The 26378-nt window shown below is 37.8% G+C and overlaps 1 protein-coding gene across 8 annotated transcripts in view; it reads right to left on the bottom strand.

Annotated features, from left to right (window-relative positions):
• Window positions 1-26378, bottom strand: part of LMBR1 (limb development membrane protein 1) — a 160728-nt gene that overhangs the window by 90119 nt on the left and 44231 nt on the right. For 6 of the 8 annotated variants that reach the window (XM_027101381.1, XM_027101380.1, XM_027101378.1 and 3 more), the window contains 2 exons: window positions 19502-19605; window positions 16753-16797 (listed from right to left, as the gene is read on the bottom strand). The exons of 1 other annotated variant lie outside the window; for it this stretch is intronic. In XM_027101381.1, the coding sequence (XP_026957182.1) occupies window positions 16753-16797; window positions 19502-19605 (149 nt within the window). The remainder of the gene's footprint in view (window positions 1-16752; window positions 16798-19501; window positions 19606-26378) is intronic. One more of the 8 variants, XM_027101379.1, reaches the window with a different exon arrangement.

Genomic DNA, 26378 nt, shown 5'->3' with positions numbered 1-26378 from the left:
AACATTTAAAATAAATATCAAGCCATTGTTTCCATTTAACAAAAAGGGTCTCTTAGTAACATTAAGATAAGGTTTGCTCAGCATGACATCAAGACTGCACCAAACATACATGCAGTCATCTGGGGAAGATCGATAGAATCACTAATAAAGAACAGAAAATAAAGGCAGGTATTAATTATTTTAAACCATGAAAAAACTACAAACAAGCATTCCTAGAGAGTGCCAACCATTTCCCCCTTTGCTCCCAAAGTAATAATTAAAAGTATAGACAAAAAGAGTTTTGGTCCCAAGTCAAAGAAAATAACTTTATAGAAAGTGTTGTTAAGCTCTATAGTGAATTGTTTTTTAATATTAATATTTTCTTCAGCTTATTATATATATATCCATATTTATTTAATATAGTCATACACAGTAGAAAAATTAAAACTATAAGATTCTCAAGTTATTAAAACTTGACAAAAAGAAAGTATTTTAGAATAAGTTAAAATAATAATACTAACATTGCTGTTCACTGAACTAAGATGTTCACTATATTTAAATTTATGGGCAGAAATTTCTCATGATATTAAACAAACAAAATCCTCCAGATTGCAAGTAAATGAATTAATACAGCAAGTTTCCAACACGTAAATGAAAGAACTGAATTGTAAAAAGACTGCAGGGACTTTATTTCAAAATGTTTAAACATAATTCTAAATTTGGGAAAAAAACATTTCTCAGTACACTTCATCACATCAAAATAATTTAATGGTTAGCCAGTAAGGATCTTTTCTAATTCTAATTCTGTTCTAATAATTCTTTAGTTATAAACTTGACGGAAAAAAAGAAATGGGAACTATTTGCAAAGCTCCTACTACGTAGTTGCTTTATATGTGCTCACTGAATATTCACAATAAAGGCAAATTTATTATAAATGAGAAAGCTCACATCCAAAAAAGTTAAATCATCTGTCTATGGTCACCCTGTTCCAGGCCTGCCAGAACTCTCTTTAAACTCAGGTCTGTCAGCTTCTGGAGCCTGTGCTTTCTACCCTCCCCACAAGACAGAAATAAGACATAAAAGACAAACTGATGTGGAAATAGGAGGTGGAGGGAGAATGCTTAATACATACTTAAGGCAACCTACAATTTTAGCAAAGGAACTAAATCAAAATACACAAAAGCTTCTTTTACTAGAATATTAATTTTCAATTCCGTAATAGCAAGCTCATGCTGAGCAAACGCTCAGTCCTTTAATATAACAGAACATTGTAGCCAATACCTTACTAGTCCTGTCACAGAACACCCAGGCACAAGTTCCAATACAGACACAACAAAAGAAAGATCATCAGGGTTATTATTTATTACATGACTACAGCAAAATGTACCAAAGTGTAGAATATTAACATAAAAGCAATTCCACACGGTAATCTAGGTAATAGTGTCATACTGCTTTTGTGGCAAACAGTACATTTACACAAAAAGCACTAGGAATTCCAAAACACCACAGAAGAGCTATCCTTATGACAGTGAACAAAATAGGAAACATACACAAAAAGCTTAAGGCTGTCTGCCTGCTCTAAACCCAGACCAATCCCTCCGAAGCTGCGTTGGGCCCCTCGCTCTCATTTCCACAGCCCCTCCAGCTCTCAGTAACAGCTACTTTGGGTGTGTAGGTGTGCATGCATGTGTGATTATTTTATAGTTTTCCATTGAATATCAACAAATTGGCATTTTGGTTTTTCATATCAGTTTGGTTAATATGAGCCCATCACCAAGAAATAACCTTTTTTCCTTTCTATTTTTAAATACTGAAAGTATAGACATGTCTCGTTTTCTTTCCCTTTGCACTTCTACAATTTGCACTTTGCAGATAATTGCATTTTTTACAAATTGAAGGTTTGTGGCAAACCTGCGTCGAACAAGTCTATCGGTGCCACTTTTCCAACAGCATTTGCTCACTTTGTGTCTCTGTGTTACATTTTGGTAATTCTCACAATATTTCAAACTTTTTCATTTTTATTATATTTGTTATGGTGATCTGTGATCTTTGATGTTACTACTGTAATTGTTTTGGACATCATGAACTACACCAATACAAGATGGCAACAATCAATAAATGTTGTGTGTGTTCTGTCTGCTCCACCAACCAGCCCTTCCCCCATCTCTCTCCCTCTCCTTGGACCTCCCTGTTCCCTGAGACACAACAATGTTGAAATCAGGCCAACTAATAACTCTACAATGGCCTCCAAGCGTTCAAGTGAGGGAAGAGTCGCATGTCTCTCAGTTTAAATCAAAAGCTAGAAATGCTGAAGCTGAGAGAGGAAGGCGTGTGGAAAGCTGACGGGCTGAAGGCTAGGCCTCTTGCTCCAAACAGCCACGTCGTGAAGGCAAAGGAACGTTCTTGAAGGAGATTAAGGTGCTGCTCCAGTGAGCACACGAATGGTAAGGAAGCAACACAGCCTTATTGCTGTTGAGGAGAAAGTTTCGGCGGTCTGCATAGACGATCAGACCAGCCACGACACTGCCTGAAGCCAAAGCCGAATGCAGGCCAGGCCCTGACTCTCTTCAGGTCTGTGAAGCTGAGACAGGTGAGGAAGCTGCAGAAGAAAAGCTTGAAGCCAGCAGAGGCTGGCTCACGAGGTTTAAGGAAAGAAGCCGTCTCCATAACAGAAAAGTGCAAGGCGAAGCAGCAAGTGCTGACGCAGAAGCCGCAGCAAGTTACCCAGCAGATCCAGCTCAGATCGGTAACGAGAGCGGCTACACGAAACAACAGATTTTCAGTGTAGACAAGAGAGCTTTCTAGTGAAAGATGTCAACTAGGACTTCCACAGTAGACAGAAGTCAATGCGTGGCTTCAAAGCTTCGAAGGACAGGCTCTTTTTTTTTTTTAACATCTTTATTAGAGTACAATTGCTTTACAATGGTGTGTTAGTTTCTGCTGTATAACAAAGTGAATCAGCTATACATATACATGTATCCCCATATCCCCTCCCTCTTAGGTCTCCCTCCCACCCTCCCAGTCCCACCCCTCCAGGTGGTCACAAAGCACCGAGCTGATGTCTCTGTGCTATGCGGCTGCTTCCCATTAGCTATCTATTTTACGTTTGGTAGTGTATATATGTCCATGCCACTCTCTCGCTTTGTCCCAGCTTACCCTTCCCCCTCCCCGTGTCCTCAAGTCCATTCTCTATGTCTGCATCTTTATTCCTGTCCTGCCCCTGGGTTCTTCAGAACTTTTTTTTTTTTTAGATTCCATATATATGTGTTAGCATATGGTATTTTTCTTTCTGCCTTACTTCACTCTGTATGACAGTCTCTAGGTCCATCCACCTCACTACAAATAGCTCAGTTTCGTTTCTTTTTATGGCTGAGTAGTATTCCATTGTATATATGTGCCACATCTTTATCCATTCACCTGTCATGGACACTTGGGTTGCTTCCATGTCCTGGCTACTGACAGGCTGACTCTTGATAGGGGCTAATGCAGCTGGTGACGAAGTTGAAGCCAGGGCTCGTTAACCATTCCAAAACTCCTAGGCCCTAAGAATTATGCTAAATCCACTATGCCTGTGCTCTGCAAATGGAACAAAGCCTGGATGATGTCACATCTGTTTACAACACAGTTTACTGGACACTTTACACCCACTGCTGAGATCCACTGCTCGGAAAAAAAGATTCCTTTCAAAAACTACTGCTCACTGACAATGCACCTGGTCACCTGACAGCTCTGATGGAGAGGTACAACGAGATTCATGTTGTTTTCATACCTGCCAACACGACAACCGTTCCGCTGCCCATGAATCAAGGAGTAATTCTGACTTTCAAGACGTATTTAAGAAATACGTTTCGTAAGGCTATAGCTGCCATAGTGATTCCTCTGATGATCTGGGCGAAGTCACTTGAAAACCCTTTGGAAAGAATTCACCATTCTAAATGCCATTAAGAACATTTATGATTCATGGGAAGAGGTCAAAATACCAACATTCATAGGAGTTTGGGAGAAGTTGATTCTAACCTTCATGGATGACTCTGAGGGGTTCAAGACTTCAGTGGAGGAGAAACAGCAGGAGAACTAGAATTAGAAGTGGAGCCTGAGATGTGACTGAATTGCTGTAATCTCAGGATAAACTTTCACAGAAAAGCATTGCTTCTTATGGAGAGCAAAAAAAAAATGGTTTCTTGAGATGAAATCTACTGCTGGTGAAGATGCTGTGAAGATTGTGGAAATGACAACAAAGGATTTAGAATATGACATAAACTTAGTTGATGAGGCAGCAGTAGGGTCCGCGAGGACTGAGTCCAATTCTGAAAGAAGTTCTACCATTGGTAAAACGCTACCAAACAGCACAGCACACTGCAGAGAAATCATTCGTGACAGGAAGAGTCAGTCGACGCGGCACACTTCACTGTCGTCTTATTCTAAGAGCCTGCCACGCCCCCCACCCACCCACCGCCCCCCCCCCCCGCCCTTCCTCAGCAGCACCCTGATCAGCCAGAAGCCAACGTCAAGGCAGGACAAGACCCTCCCCAGCAAAAAGATACCAACTAACTGAAGGCTCGGAGGATGCTTAGCATTTTTTTAGCAAAGAGGTATTTTTTTTTAAACATCTTTATTGGAGTATAATTGCTTTACAATGGTGTGTTAGTTTCTGCTGTATAACAAAGTGAATCAGCTATACATATACATATATCCCCATATCCCCTCCCTCTTGCGTCTCCCTCCCACCCTCCCTATCCCACCCCTCTAGGTGGTCACAAAGCACCGAGTTGATCTCCCCATGCTATGCAGCTGCTTCCCACTAGCTATCTATTTTACATTTGGTAGTGCGTATATGTCCATGTCACTCTCTCACTTCGTCCCAGCTTGCCCTTCTCCGTCCCCATGTCCTCAAGTCCATTCTCTATATCTGCGTCTTTACTCCTATTAGCAAAGAGGTATTTTTTAATTAAGGTATGTACATTGTTTTGTTTGTTTTTTTTTTTTGCGGTATGTGGGCCTCTCACTGTTGTGGCCTCTCCCGTTGCAGAGCACAGCTCCGGACGCGCAGGCTCAGTGGCCATGGCTCACGGGCCCAGCCGCTCCGCGGCATGTGGGATCTTCCCAGACCGAGGCACGAACCCGTGTCCCCTGCATCGGCAGGCGGACTCTCAACCACTGCGCCACCAGGGAAGCCCATGTACATTGTTTTTTAGACACAATGCTATTGCACGTTTAACAGACTACAGTATAGTGTAATGACAACTTTTATATGTACTGGGAAGCCAAAAAATTCGTGTGACTCATTTTATTGCAATATTCCCTCTACTGCAGTGGTCTGGAATCAAACCCACAATATCTCTGAGGTATGTCAGTCTGTACACTGTTTAGCTTTATATGTCTATTAAATACCTGTGGATAGATCACCCAACCTAAAGGAACGTCACCACAACTACTGTGCACCCATGTAGCCCTCCCAACCACACACCTGCTGCACCAACCTGCCCAATAGTAACCACCAATTTGAACCGCCGTGCTCATCACTTACTTTTTTTTATGATGGTAAAGTATATATAACATAAAATTTACCACTTTAACCATTTTTTAAGTGTAGAGTTCTGTGGCATTAAGTCCATTCACACAGTCATGCAACCGTCACCACCATCCATCTCTAGAGCTTTTTGTATTCTCCAACTCAAACTCTGCACCCCATTAAACAGTAACTCCCCATCTAACCCCAGCCCCTGTACACCCACCGTCGACTTTCTGTCTCTATGAATTTGACTACACTGGGACACTCATATAAGTGGAATCATACAGTACTTGTCTTGCTGTGCCTGACTTCATTTCACGTAGCATAATGCTCTCAAGGTTCATCCATGTTGTAGCGTGTGAGAATTTCCTTCCTTGTTAAGGCTGAATAATATTCTACTGTACGCACATACCACAATTTGTTTCTCTATTAATCCACTGATGGATACTTGGGTTGTTTCCACCTTTGGCTATTGAAAATAATCCTGTCATGAAAATGGGTGTATAAATATCTGTGGAGTCCTTTCTTTAATTCTTTTGTGTACACACCCAGAAGTGGAATATCTGGATCACGTGGTAATTATATTTTCAATTTTTTGAGCAACCACTATACTGTTTTCCACAGTAGTCGCACCATTTTATATTCTGCCCAACAGTGTACAAGAGTTCCAATTTCTCAATATCCTCACCAATACTTGTTATTTTCTAGCAGCCATTCTAATGGGTGTGGAGAAGTATCTTCTTGTGGTTTTGATTTGCATTTCCCTAATGCCTAGTGACACTAGGGTCTTTTCATGTGCTTACTGGTCATTTGCATATCTTCTTCCAAGCAATGTCTATTCAAGTCCTGTGTTCCTTTTTAATATTTGATAGAGTAAGTTCCATCACCATGTTCTTCAAAATTGCTTTGGCTATTCTTGGCTCTCTGCTCTCCCAAAGAATTTTACTATCTCCTTGTCACATGCCATAAGATAACCTCTTAAAAAATTTATTAGAATTGCACTGACTCTAAAAAATAATTTGAGAACTGGTATTTTTATCATATAAAGAAATTCATAAACATAGAATATCTATCCAATTATCTAGATCTTCTTAACATCTTTCAATAAGATTTTTTCTTTCCATATATTATTTCAATAAGGTTTTAAAAATCATTTGCTGGGTTTATTTCAACATACCTTAGTTGTCTTGCTATTATAAAAGGTATTTTTAATTAGATTTTCTGTTTGTTGCTGTTATTTATTGATTTTCCTATATTAATCCTATATCCAGCTTCCTTGCTAAATTTTCTTATTGGAATTACCTTTAGATTCTATAGGATCTTTCAAAAGACAATATCATCTGTTAATCATGACTATTTTGTTTGTTTCTTTCAATTTTTCCTTTTCTTGTCTAACTGTACTGGTAAAGAACTCTACTATAGTGTTGTCTATTGTTAGAAATAAAAGTACTCAAGATGGCATCCCAATTTTAAAGTAAATACTTCTAACATTTTACTGCTAAGAACAATGTCAGTTGCAGTCTTAGAGTAGATATCCATTATCAGGTTAAGCAAGTTCCCTTTAGTTCTTAGTTTGCTTTTTAATCATGAATGGTTACTGATTTCATGGATGTGTTCTGTGTCTCTTCTGAGGTGTTCACTTGATTCTTTTCTCTCACTTACTCTGCTAATATGAATTACAGTCATAGATTTTTCTAGTGTTAAACCAACCTTGAGAGCTGAAATAATTTTTTTGGATGATGATCTTTTGTGTTGGACTCAGCTTAATATTTTCTGATTCACAAGTATTCATGAAAAGGAATGGCATATAATGTTCCTTTCTCATATTAATCCTGTCTGCTTTCAGCATCAAGATTCCACTAATTCCATAAAATACAACTGTGAGTGTTCCATCTTCAAATCTCCAGACAAATTTGTTGAAACTGTAGTTATCTGTTCTTTAACGTCTGCTAGAAATATCCTGGAAACTGTCTAGACTTGATTTTTATCAGAATGACTCAATAGAACTTTCATTTCTGGCAATATTGAGGACGAGATATCCTTAATTCCCTCTGCCAAGAAAAGTCTAAAATGCTAGATCAAATATTTTCAAATCTCTCTGAAATCTTTTCTTTGTCTATTAACTCTGAGTAGTGCATCGAATTTGGTCCCTCTCACAATACTGACTTTCCCCAGACGTCTGGTCATCTCCTGAGTCCCCGCTCATCTTTATATACACACGAGTTTTTGTCCTGCTTCTTTCTTTAATCATCTCCTGCCTCCGGTGACAGTGAATCTAGAGAAGCAGGCTCCAGTTCTGGGTGAGGTGTCTCGGTAGCTTGTGCCCTGGTGGGCCCTTGTAAGTTTACCGGCTCTCAACTTCCAGGACCCATGTGCTCTACTTTAGCCCACGGCAAGTGTCACTGCTGCTTGCTGATGGCAGCTCCTCTCTGAGCACCCTGGTCCCTTCTGTTCTTCACATCCTTTAGCACATGATTTTAATTTCTGATAAAACCTGGTCAAAGGAGAATTTGAAGAACACATATACATAGATAACCAGAAATATTAAAATCAATTTGCTAATAGATGCAAAATGGGATAACATCCTGTGGGACAATAAAATGAAATGTTTGGAGCTATCCTTTGCATAGGAAGAAATCAATTACATCTCTATCAGACAAATTACTTTGCATTGCTCTCAGCTTCCTACAAGTTAACTCTAACCCTAAGGAGGTGTAATATAGCCAAGTCAACAGAAAATCAGCCAAAGGTGCACACCCCTGTAGGACCAGAAAATCCCCAGCACCCACTAGACAATGGCTAGAACTCCAATGACAGAACACCCAGGATCTTCTTTGCCCATTTCCAAGTCTTGGACAATTTTTCATAGCACTAGAAAATTTATGTACACAAAATAAATTATTAAGGTAAGAAGGACATAAAAAATATATATACACTAATTATAATTACACAATGATCCAAGTACAAATGTTGACAGGTAATTTGGAATGATATAAAATACAATGTAGGGTTAATTGGCTTTCCCTAAACTTGTTTAAATTATAATTAAAATATTAATGAAAAACCGATAGAAGTCAAGATACACAGGAGAATCAGCCAAAACCATCAACCTCGTGAGTATGCTTCATGCAAAGCCAAATAAGACCCAGGGAAATAAAAGATCCTGGAATACACAGACACATTTAGGAAGGGCTTGTACGTTTGTAGAAATCATCTTGGAATCCTGAGAAGGAATTTCTGAACACTATATTGGAAAAGATCATCTTTAAACAACCTTAAGGCCATGAGAGGCCAAAACAGCTACAAAGCGAAAGAGGAGAGGCCAAAAGAAAAGACTGCGCCCCACACTTGTCAACGAAATCAGAGCCAATTCAAGCAGAGACCACAAAGCCTCCCAGGTCTGGAAAAAAGAACAAAGAATGCCCCCAAATTAACAAATAACTGAATTCCAGACAAAGGGCCAGTAAAGCTAACAGGTGGAGAGACACAGGAATCAGGTACATCAGTTCAAGATGACAGACTAATAATCACATGCATTTTTTACCACAGAAAACAGGAAAAATATATAATAAATACATAAACAATCAATCAATTGCACTGTCCCTAGCAGCTGCAACAGTACCTAGAATACAATAAGTGGTCAATAGGAATTAACTGAATGAATTAATTATGGTAGAAGACAAGAGTTCCATCAGCAGAGTAGCAATGTTGAGAAATCCCTAAATGATAGAAAGTACTTGGGATCAAATCTATGGAGAAATGTCCAGGGGAAGTTATAGACTAAAAAGAAAATTAAAAGAAAATAAGAAAAGTAAGAAAAGAGCAGTGATTCCAGGCACTACAAGCTGTAAAAAGTCCAGAAAGATGTGTAATTATACATAAGAATTTTTAAATATTAAGAAATAATAGGTAAGAGTAATATTACTGTACACATTTCTTTAGAATAACTGAATAACAGAAAAGTTTACTTATATTCACTCTTTTTAATCACCTCACAAAATTAACTATAGATAGATTAAAATATTAGATCTTTGTAAAAACTCACAGAAAAAGTAGCTAAAATAGAATAGACTACATTATTCATCCTTGGCTCTGAAGGAATAAAAACACTTTCAGAACTAAACCAGTATCAAATTACTAAGAAAGAGTGTTAGATTAAAATGGAAAAAAGCTTGGATAAAATGTAATCAGGTCTTGTTTAGGCTTGCTTATATGTTTGTTGTCAAGTCCTGAGTTTTCTCACACAATTAAGTTAAAGACAATTAAATACCCTATGTCATAAATAGGACCAACTCAAAAATTTATACATATGATGAATCTTAATTACATTAAATCAACTTTCTAAAAGCAACATTAATTATGTTTATTGAAACCACTTAAAATTTATTTAATTATACGTTATGTTAAAATGATATTATACATCAGGTTGAAATGATAAAATGATACATAATACTCTGAAAACCACTTTATGCTAATTTCTTGGTTTGGGGTCTCCCAACAATACAGGTAGTAATATTGAACCCCAACTCCTGTGAGGTAGAGGCCTGTGGACTAACTCTCAGGGGAGACTTCTGCCCAGAGCTAAGGCTGACAGACACTCCCCATTACTGTGTGTGTGTGTGTGTGTGTGTGTGTGTGTGTGTGTGTGTGTGTGTGTGTGTGTGTGTGTGTGTGTGTGTGTGTGTGTGTGTAACAAGTTTGCCCTTTGGCTGAGGACTTTCAGTGGAGCTTCAGTTCCAACTCCTAGCTTGAATGCATCCATGGTCCTGTACCACCTTGTAACTACCTCCCTGCCCTAACTAGGGCATCACTTACTCAGTTACCATTTCAGTTTTCTTGTGCCTGTTCGGTTTTGGTCCTTGGAGATTTTATGGAGGTGAGTTACAGATAATAGCATTATGTAGAAAACAGTGCTAGAAGGCAGTGTGAAGGTTACTTTGTGTGGGAATGAAACTGGAAGCAGAAAACACAGATGGACAGTGGTTTAAATAATCCAAGAAATGATGAAGCCTGAACTAAGGTAATAACAGAAAGAGAAGAGAAATCTTGTTCAGAATAAAGTATATTTGTTATATAATGCAATAAGCTCTTATCACAACATAAGGTACTTCATTAAATATCTTCTAAAAAAATCAGAAATATCATTTAATTCTAGGCATTTAAGAAGGAAGCACCTAGAGGGGTGGGATAGGGAGGGTGGGAGGGAGACGCAAGAGGGAGGAGATATGGGGATATAAGTATATGTATAGCTGATTCACTTTGTTATAACGCAGAAACTAACACACCATTGTAAAGCAATTATACTCCAATAAAGATGTTAAAAAAAAGAAGGAAGGGCTTCCCTGGTGGCGCAGTGGTTGAGAGTCCGCCTGCCAATGCAGGGGATGCGGGTTCGTGCCCCAGTTTGGGAAGATCCCACATGCCGCGGAGCGGCTGGGCCCGTGAGCCATGGCCGCTGAGCCTGCGCGTCCGGAGCCTGTGCTCCGCGGCGGGAGAGGCCACAACAGTGAGAGGCCCGCATACCGCAAAAAAAAAAAAAAAAAAGAAGGAAGCAAAAATCATTAAGAGATCAGATAAGTTTTTCTGATATTTCAAAAAGGATTTAAAAAAATTTTTAAGCCCTTCACAAGTCTGTTTAAAAACAGACTGCTTATAAAACTTAACACTCATTAATTAATGTGTAAAGAGAAACACTAATATCAAGTAATCCCAAATAAAATATGAAAGTATAAAAGTATTTAAATCCAGCGCTATAAAACAACTTAAAATTTCTTCTTTGTGTTCCAAGAAAGATAATAGGAAACGTTTCCTTTAAATTGACCATTTCACTATACTTAATTCTTATTCTACTGTTCGGGTGTCCTTATTTTTTGTTTTTGCCTGCTCACCTTATTTTTAATAACTAAAAGAACATACATTTTATGTATTTTTTTAACAGTTCAATTGATTTAAAAGTCAATCACTCTAGAACAGTAAGAACTTGTCTTTCTAGATGAGAATTTCCTTTCCTTAACAGAAAGTGTGCAAACCAATAAATTTTTAAGTAGTATAACTATTAATGACTTAAGTTTAAAGAAAAGTACATAATATACTGCAACCTAAAATATTACCTAATGTCAAAATAATCCCATTGCCTTTGATGTATCTAAATACACAACTTTTATTTCTGGTACAAACGGGCCAAATAAATGGGTTGTAAAGTAATATATCAAGTTCCAGCTATATATTGGCATACATTTCATAGAGATCAGAAGGTTAACACTGTGACATGCTGAATAAATGATTTTACAGACAAATAAATATGAGTTTAAATGCCAAATAAATAGAAGATTTTAACAATCCAAATTCTAGCCTCTTGGGTGAGCTCTCGTCCTACAGGTCTGTGGGTATGTATCATAATTGTGTAAGAAGCTCTCTAGTCAGCATTAAATCTGACATTTAATTTTACTTTCAAATAAAGTTCATTCTAACCAAGGGTAGGTAGTTTTCAACTCCCCCAAAAAAAGTTTTAGAAAGGAGACTCTAATTGATAACAATGGCTATTCCTATTAAATTGTTTTATGAATATTCAAGTATTAGAGCCAGCTTAATTAAAAGTATAATTACTTTAAAATCTGAACCTGGTGATTTTATATTTCCTCCCTACCAAAACTTCTCATTTAACAAATTATGAGACATTAGTTGGTAATTTAATCATCATATAAAATAAAGTTTGAAATTCAGCTACCTATTAAATACCTTCTTTTTACAACCTATACTGTTACAAAATAAAACCATTTATATTTCAAAAAGTAAATAAACAAAGCTATGTTGACGCCATTCTAATTTCTTACATCGTTTTGCTACCACATATAAAGTTATACCACACAAATCTTCCTGATTTCATTATCAACTTGCTCACAGTTGGTACATTTAAGTCCCTAATAATAACTGCCAATTCTGCTGTGTCTTGGTGCTTTACAAACAGATTTGGTGGAGTAACCCGAGGACAAGGTAAGAACTGCAGCCCATTTTCCAGATGGAGACACTAAGAACCGTGCCTGGACTTCCAGGTCGGTAAAAGAAGAGTCAGGATTTAAGTCCAGGTCTTCTGAAAGCCAGAGCTTATAGTTTTGCCACTATACAAAACTCTTTACACAAATAAAGAGACAATCTAGCCTTACAGTATAAATCTCTCCTTTTTTGATAAATGGATAGAGAGTATCATACCATCACCAAGTATGCAGGAACTGAGCAATGTGCTATTTACCAATAACTGACACTGTTACTGAAGTTATAATTTAGTCGCCTCCAACATGCAGCTGTATTGAGAAGAGTGACAAAATTAACGTCATTTCATTAACTAAATGATTTTTAACTCAAAATCCTTATGAACTCAAATAATTTTTAAATGGAATAAACGTACCCTTTTCTTCAAAATAATAATCTTCTCTGTCTTTCTCTGACATCCTATACGTCAAGCTTCAATGTCTGAAACTGCTCAGTTTACATTATTATAACCACGCCTTTTACAGTAGAGTCACAATTCCAACAGGAACCTTGCATGTAACAACACTACTAGAATCAAATGTTTTGAAAATCATCATTCTTATCTATATTGTTTCTATGGAAAAAATTAGTCCTCACAATTGGAAGAGGGTACAGGAATTCTGTTAATAAATTACGGATTTTTTTTTCTTGAAGGTGTTGGAAAATCTAATTAACACATAACAATAGTTAGTGAGATATGACTCCATTTTCTGTAATAAACAACAAGATCAAAACGAGACCCAAGGTAAATTTCCTTGAAAGGTTCCCAGCAGGAGTTTCCCTTTTTGTATGTGATTTCCTCTCACCCACAAAAAACCATGCAAATATGCGCATGTGCCACTAACACTAAGCAGCACTTCCTTAATCACTCATTTCCAACAATTTATGGATGATCAGTGGCAAGAACGAGCAAAAATAATGAAAGAATGCAATGAAAGTTCACTGAGACCGAGCTGGACTTCCTACTCATTTCTGTGTCTCTTTAAGATGGAGGCCTGATACAAATTAGCCACTGGGGGGAAAAAGTCATCTGGTCATAAAATACAGTACAAGGTCACTTTTATGTAAGTTTGCCAAAAGGGACATAAACCAGGACAATTTCAAACTGTGACACAGGACAGAAACACATTAGAGCGATGTCTGCTCCCCTCTACCGTGCTGTCACGGTGCTCAGCTTTATAGACCTTCCAAGCACCGCACCCAGCTCTTGGCTTCCACCTGGCCAGTCTAATTAATTAAGAAAGGAAGTCACCTCAGATTTTGTACTTTTTGCTTTTATTATCAAGCACTTCGTTTGAAGTTCTAGGAGTTAACCTCTTAATCCTACAGACCGTGTGCTATGTTCTGGACATCTGGGGGTGTCTGGATGGCTTAGGTAATTGGTCAGGATGTTGCTGTCACTTATGTTAAATGTTATACCATGACTTCAAACCAAAGATAGGCATTAATGTGAGGCACAATATAAAGTTGCTCCCAGAAACATCTTTGGTTCATGAAATAATCTGTCATTGAAGGGTTTTATTTACTTTCATTAAGTTGCTGAATTTTTTCCTCATGACATTTTTTTTCCTTATGACATTTTAATTCAAAGTAAGATGTTAAGACACAATATGAAACAAACACATTCCTAACTCCCATTTAAACCCTAGCCAGAGGTTAGACTGGTTCATTACGCAATCGAAAAACACCTTCTGGCATCACCCCAAATAATCTAGAGGTCCCTCTGAGGCAGAGTGGGGAGAGAGACTCACACAGCTGACCTGAGTGTAACTGAACAGGAGCGCTGTCAGCCCCAAGACTCTCATACTCTGGTGTATGACTAAGCAACCGAGATAAAAACTGTGGAGAAAACATGTCTACCACAAAACAAAAACAAAACCCACCAGACGCAACCTCTTCACCAGAGTTGAAACATAAGGTGTAAGCTTGGGGTCAGCTTCAAACACACATGAACATATGTAATGCTTGCTACAATATATACGGGTGACAGCCTATAATATAAATAATCTAGATTAAATAAAAATTTAACTGCTAACAGAATTCCAAGATAAAAGGTACCTTCTTAACAAAAACAAAAAAAGAAAGAAAGAAAAAACCTTGCTTTATCAAGACCACTTACATTCTCCTACCCTCGAGATCTGTAAAGAATGGGAATAGCTAGGAGATGGTCCCAATGAGAAAGAAACATACGCCATTGTAAGGAGAGAGAAGAAAGGCAACTCAAGGCCCTTAAACGGACATGGTCAACCCCCCCAGGCCTAAAATGTCCTGTTTGAATTAACATAGTGGTTTAATTAAAAACTAAGTAGAGAATTCTGCTTAATTTGATTTTCAATTCAAGCTCTGCATCCGCCATGGCCAGTGGCCAATTTCCGCATCTCGGCACAATATGCAAGGGGCTGCTTTAAAATCGATTGCCCAGGGGAATCAATGGGAGTTTGGTGGGACCATATGCCATTTAGGGGCTCCACCAGACTTCAACATAGTAAAACAACACCAGGAAGTGGCCAAAGGAAAAAAAAGGAAATTTAACTTAACCATATTACAAGTTTGTCCTTACTCAAGTTATTGTGCTGAAATCTACCAATTAGAAGTGTTTTCTAAGCTCTCCTCAATGTTGCCTTGGAAGTAGATATGTCAAATGTAACCAATGAGCAAAGGGTTTTAAAGGGATACACACAAATATATACATGCTTGCCAGCTAGCTGTGTCAAAGATGTCAGCGACCAACCCCCTTCATCAGAGCAGCAGAGTTCCTGACTGCGATACAACCTATAGCTCTGTGGAAAGCGCTACAGATCTCACCAAACACTGTTCAGAACCTGTGCAAGTAAATACCAGAAGATCTTATATAACAGAAAGGCATAATACTGCAAGGCTCAAACATATATCTAACACATTTAGACTTAAATATACAATGCTAATAATAACCCTTGCAAATTCTATGTAACTGAAAAAGCTTAATATTGTAAAATAACATGCCATGATTACCCTAATTTTAAAGCTCTCTAAACATTTCTAATAGGGTCTACATGTACCTTCTCTTTCTCTTTTTTTTAATTTTATTGAAGTATACTTGATTTACAATGTTGTGTTCATTTCTGCTGTACAGCAAAGTGACTCAGTTATACATACATATTCTTTTTCATATTATTTTCCATCATGGTTTATCCCAGGATATTGAATATAGTTCCCTGTAGATGCACCTTCTCTTTAGGCAGTTTTGATTCTGCTTCAGTACATGCCATTTCAAAATGGGAAAAATAATTTGGAATCTTAAGACCGCCTAAGATAATAATACATGAATAATTAAGAGTTGACGCTATTTAGTTGCTTTGTAATGATCTATCCATATAACACTGATGTTTCCTAGAATACTTATCAGTCAAATGCATGAAGCTCGAGGACAGTGACAATAATACCTAACATTTACTGAGCTAAAACCTGGGCTAAATGCTTTACACGAATAATCACCTCTCATTTAATCCTCCAAATGAAACAGTAAGGTAACTATCATTACTATACCCATTTTACAGAAAGAAAACCTGAGGTTTAGATGATGTAACTAGCCCAGGCAGTCTGACACTAAAGACAAATTTTCTCACCTTAGTACCTGCAGTCTCTCTTCCATTGGCCCCTCCCTCAGCATACTAATAGGAGAATTATTCTACCTCTTCTCCTCCAAGCCACAACCCCATCTCCCTCCTTCCTTTAACAGCATTAAAGACAAAACACTTTAATTTGGTTTCTGCAACTCCCATTCATCCCCAAGCTACCAGATTCTAAGAAACGGTAACCATCCTGAGCTCTGCCTTCTCCCCCTCTTTTTAAATCCTTCACTGTGGGGACTTCCCTGGCGGTCCAGTGGTTAAGACTCTGCACTCCCAATGGGCAGGGGGCCCGCGTTCGATCCCTGGTCAGGGAACTAGATCCCGCATGCCGCAACTAAGACCCGGCACAGCCAAATAAATATATTTTTTAAAAATCCTTCGTCGTGTTTGGGAATTAACTGGATTGGTCATGTCAACTGCACCCTACAATCACTCAACACATCAGTCCCCTTTGAGACCATGAAATGTAGCTGGTGACCTTGAGGAATTCTGAGGAGGCTGACACAGTCAGAGATGTGCTTAGAAAAGGCATTCTTCTAATCATGTATAAAGAGACTAGAAGTAAACAGTTTAGAGGGAAGAACTGCTGTACAACTGTAGGTGCAAAATATTTTTACTTACCTTCTTATACCCCTCCTCAAGCTGATTCTCCCCTTTGACCTTAGTCTACAAGGGGGAACAGGAGAACAGTAAATCACTGGGTTCTTGTGTCCGTTGTTTTTAATTCTAGAGATGGTGCTAACTCTGCTCCAACAGATTCAGCCAAGTCCCTTTTCTAGTTGGTTAGTTCACAGGAAGGGAGGGAAATAATTCGGAGACAAAGGGGTTTGTCCATATTGCACACTGCTTTTTAAAATAATTTATTTAACTAATAACTAGATTTTTATGAAAAGCATAAACTAGGTAGCACACCTTTAATACCAAACATGAAAATATATTTAACACTGAGCTTTACCAGTTGCTTTTGTACCTGATAAGATTACACATGAGACAGAGCTAGGGAGAGGGGAGCACCGTGCATGTTTAAAGCAAACATCAACATGGCAACTTTAGTGACATATGTTGAAACGCTCTGTTTAACAGAGCCAGGTGCATGACTGATTCAGTATGGTGACATCTCTACCAAACAGTGTCTCGCATTGTGTGGTGCATGTACTCCTTTCCCTACTGACATATGTTGAAATTCTGACGTGTATTTATCTCTAAATATGCTTAAATAAAACAGTAGCTGCAAAAATTCTTTTCAAAAATCCTCTGCCAACTCCCTGTTGTCTAGAGCATAAAACCCAAACAATGTGGCAGAGGACTCAGGCCTCCAGGATCTGATCCTGACAAGGGGTCTCTCGCCATTCTCCATTCTACAGCTGAGCATCAGCCAGCCACTCCCTCAATTCAGGCAGAATCCAGGCCTTTGCTCAAGCCTCGAATGCTCACCTGCAAGTCTCAGCTCAAGTGCAGGCTAACCCCTCCCTGAAGCTTCCCCAGTTCTCCAGGCAAATCAAGACCTCCCCTCACAGCCACTCGTTGTATAAAAGTTCATCCACCACATGCTACTTGTTTTCGTCTCTGAGGTCATCCTCTCTTAATCCCTTGAAGGCAAGAACCTGTCTTTTCACTTCTGTACCCAGCAAGCTCCTTTAACAGCATAGTAATTACCACTTAGTAAGTGCCTAGTAAAACTCTGTCAAATGTGTGACTATCCATCAAAAGTCTCCAAAATTCCACAGAAATTGCTTTCTCAAGCGTCTCTGATGACCTTGCTTCTTCTCCATGCTCTTCCTTTTCGATCCCGTTCTGATGTCATGTTTTACATTTCACTCTCCTGAGCTCTGTCTGGGCGCCCAGGTCACACCCTCCTTGTTCTCCTACTATCTGGCGTCCCCACGCAAAGCCCTACCCTGCCCCTTCCTCTGCCTGCGCGCTGTGGTCCTTTCTCCTCCCTCCTCGTCGGTGCCTGGCCTGTCACCTACCTGGCTGGCTTTAACTGCCTCTCCACAGTGCTGATCGGTAAAGAACGTGCACACTCTGGGGAGGTTAGAAGCAAGCCCTGGGTTTTAGTCCTAGTTTTGCAATGGTACATATGTGGTTCTTAGACAATTTAATAACATTATCTTTGGATCTCCATTTCCTCCTTGTAAAAGGAGGGTTTGAACTAAATCCCTTTCAGCAGCAAAACTTCCTATCATTCTTCAAGAAATTATCAACAAAGAGGTTTTTAAACTGAAACTATGCAAGTCTTTCCCATTACATGGATGACTTAAATAATTTACATACGTCATTATAAAAAACAAACCTAATATATAAAAGCCAGTTTTCTCGGGGATTCCCTGGTGGCACAGTGGTTGAGAATCTGCCTGCTAATGCAGGGGACACGGGTTCGAGCCCTGGTCTGGGAGGATCCCACATGCTGCAGCGCAACTAGGCCCGTGAGCCACAACTACTAAGCCTGCGCGTCTGAAGCCTGTGCTCCGCAACAAGAGAGGCCGCGATACTGAGAGGGCCGCGTACCGCGATGAAGAGTGGACCCCGCTTGCCACAACTAGAGAAAGCCCTCGCACAGAAACGAAGACCCAACACAGCAAAAATAAATTAACTCCTACCCCCAACATCTTCTAAAAAAAAGCCAGTTTTCTCAATGTACGTTTGACCGCCATACCCAACCATCCATTCTGATCTCAGTACATTCACTAAATATGAAACCAACCATCTATCACAATATGAATATGAATAACCATAACTAAAAATTAGAAAGGTACAATGTGTCTATAAACTGTAACACTAGAACTTATTTTGTCAGGTTTAAAAGTCACCCCAAAAGTACTAACTACTGAAATCTTCACATTATATTCCAAACTTTTATAGCAAACAGCTCCACAAGCTATAAATGGAAATGCTGTTCCCTTCACTTTAAAATGCTCTATTCAAGGACAGAGGGAGTTACTACCATTGACAAGGTCTGGATTAACTGTTTAAGATGCTCTTGCAGACTGTCCTGTTTTGCCCACTTCTCACGCTCCCACATTCACCTAATATCAGTAAGTCACAGGATCCTGGGAATAAGAAAGGAATAATAGCTATTGTATCAGGTTTATTCATTCTACAAAAGAACACTCCACCAACTTTGCACATAGTATAAAATCATTCAAAGGTCAAAAGATGACTTCCTCCCTGTAGACATGTAAAATAATTCAATATGTAACATTGTTACCACTATTGTAAAAACATTATTAATATTAACAAGACATTATTATTAATTAAACTTCTTACATTCCAGTCAAATGGTTGTTTAAGCCTACTTTTTTCTAGTTCAATGTGAATGATATTTATTTCTTCATTTAAGAAATTTAATTCTAAAACATGATTCACTTACCCTTTTCAGGCCAGCAAAACCTTCTGATTCCAGAAAGAAAAAGGCAAAGGGCATCAACACAAATAGACAAAGGTTGGAAAAGAGAGAAGCAAGGTTCCACAAACCTGCGAGAAGGGTAACAAGACAAGAAAGATGAGTTTAGATACTGACAATCTTGTCAAAGACAATTACTGTGCTAAATTGTAATATCAGTCAAAGCTCTGTACTTTTTAATAGTAAAAATAAACATAAACTTGAATAGAGAGGCCTAACAAATGACCTAAACTTAGAAATCAGAAAAATAATTACATATTTCTATAAAATTTTTATAACTTTGTAACTTGTAACTATTGGGAAAAGCCAATACAGAAACCAATAATTTTTCCTCATGCTCTAAAATAAATTCACTAAACATATGACATATGCAGAGATCCAAAGACACAGCCTCTTCAGACATATCGGCACCTGAATATTTAAATTAGAGCCAGTAGCATTTATCGAGCACTTAATGAATGCCAGATACTCTACTAAACATTTTACATGAATAATCTTGTTTAATTTAAGCCTCATAAAAACCCGAAAAGTAATAATTAGCATTTATTGAGCCCTTATGTGCCAAGCACTATTCTAAGTGATTTACAGATATTATACAAACTCATTTACTCTTCATAGCAATCCCCCAAAATGACAGAGGCTGCTTATACAAAACCTGCCACGGCTGCAGAGCCTGCAAGTAGCTGCACTAATTCCTGGGATTTTTAAAAACCACTACATCGTAGAAGTTTTAGTAAGCAACTGCAAGTGGTAAAGAAAATGTAAGAGGGGCAAGCAAGCTCACATCACCTTTTTCCTTTCTGGCACATTCTGCACTCATAAAATCACAATAAAAAGCAACTTAGATGATAATAAGACTAGATTTTTAAGAGTACAGAACTTTAGGTATGTCACTGGGATAATATTTGGACCAACATCTCACTTTTTATAGGTAAAACACTTAACTTTAAAACTGATGGCTACAATCTTCATTAAAATTTACAAAATCAAGAATCAAAGATAAAAATTATGCTAAATACAAATTCAATGTACTACATACAATTATGATCCAATGCTTCTGAAAACAGGCAACTCACGTTCTTTCAACACCCTTATTTACAAGGCACTGTTCCATGCACTGGAGATGTAGTAACAACAGAGCACAAACCTCTGCCCTCACAGAGCTTCCTTTCCAGACACATGGAGACTACACACTGAGCTCTCAGGGAACCAAGGAACTAGTTCTCAACTGCCTTAGTTACAAATTAACATATGTTTCATAACTACCCTAAATCCTTTTTGGAACAGCATGGAATACAAACAAAAAGAATGAATGCAGGGCTTCCCTGGTGGCGCCGTGGTTGAGAGTCCGCCTGCTGATGCAAGGGACACAGGTTCGTGCCCCTGTCCGGGAGGATCCCACATGCTGCGGAGCGGCTAGGCCCGTGAGCCATGGCCATCGAGCCTGCGCGTCCGGAGCCTGTGCTCCGCAACGGGAGAGGCCACAACAGTGAGAGGCCCGCGTACCGCAAAAATAAATAAATAAATAAAAATAGAAAATGTTCTAAAATACTTTTCAGTCTCTAAAAAAAAGATGCTAAACATCTTAACCCTTTTCTTCATTCAAAGGGGTTATAATTACAGCCAATTGTTGTATCGTGTTAATAACCAGGAAGAACACACAGGATGGTGGCCAAATGCACACACGGGACTTTCACACAGACCTGGGTTCGAGCCCTGTCTGCACTTCCATGTGACAACACTTCTAAGCCACAGGTTCTTCATCTATACAATGAGGCTGAGGATCATGTCTGTAGGTGGTGCTGAGAATTCAGTGAAATAATACTTGAACAACCATCATCACGCCTGTCACAAAATAAGCACTTAAAGACTTTTTGCTTTTAATAACAGTAACACCTCCAGAGGCTACCAACACACAGTGCTAATTAGCCCCTGTACCAAAGTACCATACTTTCTGAGAACCCATGTTCACTTTGCAGAAAATCACGACATATATAAAAAGTAAAAATATTAGTTTCTAAAAAATTTGTTGAGTTATATAATTGATATAAACTACAAACTGTACAATTTCATAAAATGTGGCAGTTATGTCACCATAACCAACATAATATATCCATCGCCCCCAAGTTTCCTCACACCATTCTATAACCAGTGTCTCCTGCCACTCCCTATCCCACCCCATTCTCCATCAGCCAGATTCTACACTTTATAAAAGACTGTATTTTCTAAAATTTTCTATAAATGGTAAGTGTAGTATGTACTCCTGTTTTTGTCTGGCTTCTGTCACCTAGCACAATTCTTCTGAGATTTTTCAACACTGTGGCAGTATCAGTAGTCTATCCCTTTGTATCAGATTGAATCCAGTTACTGCACTGCATCCATCCATAGGCAAACTGCTATCTGGGTTGTGGCTCTCACAACTAAAGTTGTTATAAACACTCACATGAGTCTTCGTATGGACACAGGCTTTCGTGTCGTTGGGGTAAATATGTGGGCATGCAATGTCTGGGTCATATAGTAGGTGTACGTTTAACATTTTAAGAAACTGCCAAAATGTTTTCCAAAGTGGGTGTATAATTTCACATTCCTACCAGCAGAATTCAAATCTCAGCCACATTTTGACAAAAAATGGTATAGGCAGTCTTTTCAGTTTCAGCCATTCTAATAGGTGTACAGTGGTATTTCATTACTGCTTTAATTTGCACTTCCCCAATGAATAATGACGTGAACATCTTCTCATGAACTTATGTGCCATCCATTTACACCTTCTTTGCTAAAATGTCTCTTCAAATCTGTTGCCCATTGTTTCACTGGGTTGTCTGTTTACTTACTGAGTATACTTTATATACTCTAAATACAAGTCTTTTATCAGGCATATGATTTACAGATATTTTCTCCTACTTTGTAAATTGTTTTCTCATCCTCTTAACAGTATCTTTCAAAGAACAAAATTTCTTAATGTTGACGAAGTCCAAGTTATCAATGTTTTCTTTACGGATCATGCTTTAGCTATCTTACCCAAGAAATTATGGTCTAGTCCAGTGTCAAAGACTTTCTCCTACATTTCCTTTTTACAAGTGTTACAATTTTAGGATTTACATTTAGATCTACGATTCTTTCAAATTACTTTCTGTATATGGAGCCAGATATAGATTTAAGTTCATTTTTTACCTACGATTATCCAATTGCTCCAGTACCATTTGTTGAAAATAGCCTTTTCCGCCAAATAGCCTTTGCACCTTTGTTAAAAATAAATTTACAATATGTTTGGATATATTCCTGGACTCTCTATTCTGTTGAGTTTCTCTATCTTCCTGCTAATGCATACAGCACAGTATCGATTACTATGGCCTTAAAATAATCTTTGAGTTGGGTAGTCAGTCCTCCAATTTTGTTCTCTTTCATAGTTGTTTTGGCTAATATAAGTCGTTTGAATTCCCATCTAAAATCTTACATCAGCTTTTCAATTTCTACAAAAAACTCATCCTGGTATTTTGACTAAGATTGTGTTGAATCTATAGATCAATTTGGGGAGAACTAACATCTCTACAGGACTGTCTTCTAATCTATGAACACGGCACTTCTCTCCATTTATCACAGTATGCTTTAATTTTCCTCAGCAGCGTTTCCTAGTTTACAGTATACAGGTCTCGCACATCCCTAAGCATTTCATATTTTTGATTCTACTGTATATAAACGGCACTGGTTTTTATATCAATTTCCAGTTATCCATTGCTAGCATACAGAAATGCAATGGAGTTTTATATATTGATCTTGTATCTTTGCAACCTTGCAAAATTCACTTATTAGTTCTAATAGCTTTCCTATAATAGATTCCATCAGAATTTCTATATAGTCATATAATCTGTTAACAGAGAGTTTTACTTTTTCCTTTCCAATCTCAATGTCCTTTATTCTTTAAAAATCCCCAGAACCATGTTGAACAGAAGTGGTAAGAGGGGATCTCAGGGAAAAAAGCATTCAGCTTTTCACTATTAAGTATGATGTTACCTGTAGGGTTTTCATAGATGCTCTTTATTAGGATGAGGGAACTCCCTTTCATGCCTAATTTGCTGAGAGATTTTATCAGGAATGGACATTGAATTCTGTCATATGCTTTTTCTGTGTATATTATGATGACCATATGAATTTTCTTTTTTAGTATGTGCATATGGTAAATTAAATTCATTGATTTTGTCAAAAGTCATGACGTATTACCCTTTTTATTTATTGTTATATTTGATTTGCTAAAATTTTGTTTAAAATTTATGCATCTATATTCATGAGGGATATTCTTCAATAGTTTTCATGTATGTCTGTCTGGTTTTGGTATCAGGGTAATGCTGGCCTCAGACTTAGGAAGTATTCCCTCATTTTCAATTTTCTTAAAAAGGCTGTGTAGAATTGGCATTATTTCTTCCTTAAATATTTGGGAGGACTGAAAATGAAGTCTTCTTAGCCTAGAGTTTTGTGAGAATGTTTGCAACATTTCCACAATGTCTGAGAGGGTTTCAGTAGTTTTTGCCTTTCAAAGAATTTTTCCATTTCTCTAAGTTCTTGAATTTATTGGCATAAAGGTGTTCATAATATGCACTATATGCTTTTAACAGCTGTAGAATCTGTAGTGATATCACATCTCTCATTCCTGATATTGATAACTGGTATCTTTTTTTTTTCTGATCAATCTGGCTAAAGTCTTATCAATATTATTGATCCTCTCATTGATTTTCTCTACATTTTCTGTTTTTTATTTTGTTCCTTTCTCCTCTCATCTTTTTTTATTTCCCATCCTCTTACTTTGGGATTCATTTGCTCTCCTTTTTCTAGTTTCTTATGGTGGAAGATGTAGGAATTAATTTAAGATCTTTTTTTCTTTTCTAAAATAGGTATCTTTGTGCTATAAATTTTGGAATGTTTTATTTTCATTTTCATTGAGTTCAAAGTACTTTCAAATTTCCCTTTTGATTTCTTCTCTGACCTAAGAGTTATTGTGAAGTATGTTATTTAGATACCTAATACTTGAGGGATTTTCTAGATATGCTGCTGTCACTCACTGATTTCCCATTTAACTTCACTGTTGTTAGAGAGCATATCTTATATGACTTAAAATACTGACACTTGTTTCATGGCACAGAATATGGTTTTCTTGGTAAATGTTCCCAGAGTACTTGAAAAGAATGTGTATTTCACTATTGTTGGGCTGAGTGTTCCATAAATACAAATTAGGCCAAGTTAGTTAAGTGTTAAAAATCCTTAATTTTTTCCTGGCTATTTGTTCTATCAATTACTGAAAAGGGGATAGTGATATATCTGAATTGTGATTTTGACTATTAATCCTTTCATTTCTGTAAGTTTTTGCTTCATGTATTTAATAGGTATTTAATAAACGGTATTTTTTAGGTAGATAGGTAGATAATAGGTAACGTTTATTACTATGTTCTTTTGATGAATGAACACCTGCATCATTATGAAATGATCTTCTTTATGCCTGATAACATTCCTTACCCTTTTCTGATAATAATATACCTATACCATCTTCCTTTTCATTAGAATTATTATAGTAAATCTTTTTGCTCCTATTGCTGTTAACCTATGTGTGTGTTTACATTTAAAGTGAGTTTCTGGGCTTCCCTGGTGGCACAGTAGTTGAGAGTCCACCTGCCGATGCAGGGGACGCGGGTTCATGCCCCGGTCTGGGAAGATCCCACATGTCGCGGAGCGGCTGGGCCCGTGAGCCATGGCCGCTGAGCCTGCGCGTCCGGAGCCTGTGCTCCGCAACGGGAGAAGCCACAGCAGTGAGAGGCCCACGTACCGCAAAAAAAAAAAAAAAAAAAAAAGAGGTACTACAACACTTCATGTACAGCCTAAGAACCTTACAACAGTCTATTGCCATTTCTTTCCTCCTGCCCTTGCATTATTGTTGTCGTGTGCTTTTACTTGCACATTATAAAACTCACAATTTACTGTTACTATTTTTTATTTAAAGAGCCAATTCTCTTTTAATAAGATTTATATGATATAGAAATACTCTTTTATATTTACCCTCAAATTCGCCACTTCTAGTGATCTTTGTTCTGTTTCACAGATCCAGATTTCTATCTTCTACCAATTTGCCTCTGCCTAAAGGATGTCCCTTATTTTTGGTAGTATAGGTCTGTGGTGATGAACTTTCACCTTTTGTATATCTGACACTGTCTTTATTTTGACTTTGTTTTGGAAAAATATTTTCACTGGATATAGAACTAGGTTGGTGGGGCTTTCTTTTTCCGGTACTTTAAAGATGTTGCTACCCTGCCATCTGGCTTGCATTTTTTTCCCACAAGAAATATGCTGGAATTCGCATCATTGCTCTTCTGTACTTTATGTCTTTTTCTCTGAATGCTTTTAAGATTTCGCCGTATCACTGGTTTTGACCAATCTGATGATGTATCTTGGCAGGTCTCCTGTCACTAGGGTTAGTTGAGCTTCTTGGATAAGAGGGTTTACAGTTTTCATCTAATCTTGAACTATTTCTGCCATCCGTTTTTCAAATATTTTTCTTAACCCTCTGTCTTTTAGGAACATCAATTATATCACTGATGCCCTGGTCAGTTTTTCAGTCATTTTTTTGTTTCTTTTTTAGACTGTTTTCTATTGCTATGTCTGAGAGTTCACTAATCTCTTCTGCAAAAATATCTAATTTGCTTTTATCCCATCCAATATATTTTCATGTCAGGTATTACAGGTTTCATCTCTAGAAGTTTATTTGGTTCTTTTTTTACATCTTTTATGTCTCAATATGTTCAGTTATGTTCAGTCTTTCCTCCAGCTTCTGGAACATATGAAATACTTACAAGAAATGTTT

The sequence above is a fragment of the Aethalodelphis obliquidens genome, unplaced genomic scaffold (genome assembly GCF_003676395.1).
Source record: "Aethalodelphis obliquidens isolate GAN/ISIS:26980383/991018 unplaced genomic scaffold, ASM367639v1 scaffold5, whole genome shotgun sequence".
Classification (NCBI taxonomy): Eukaryota; Metazoa; Chordata; class Mammalia; order Artiodactyla; family Delphinidae; genus Aethalodelphis; species Aethalodelphis obliquidens.
The sequence above is the reverse complement of the archived record's forward strand: the minus strand, read 5'-3'. Positions and strand labels throughout refer to the sequence as shown.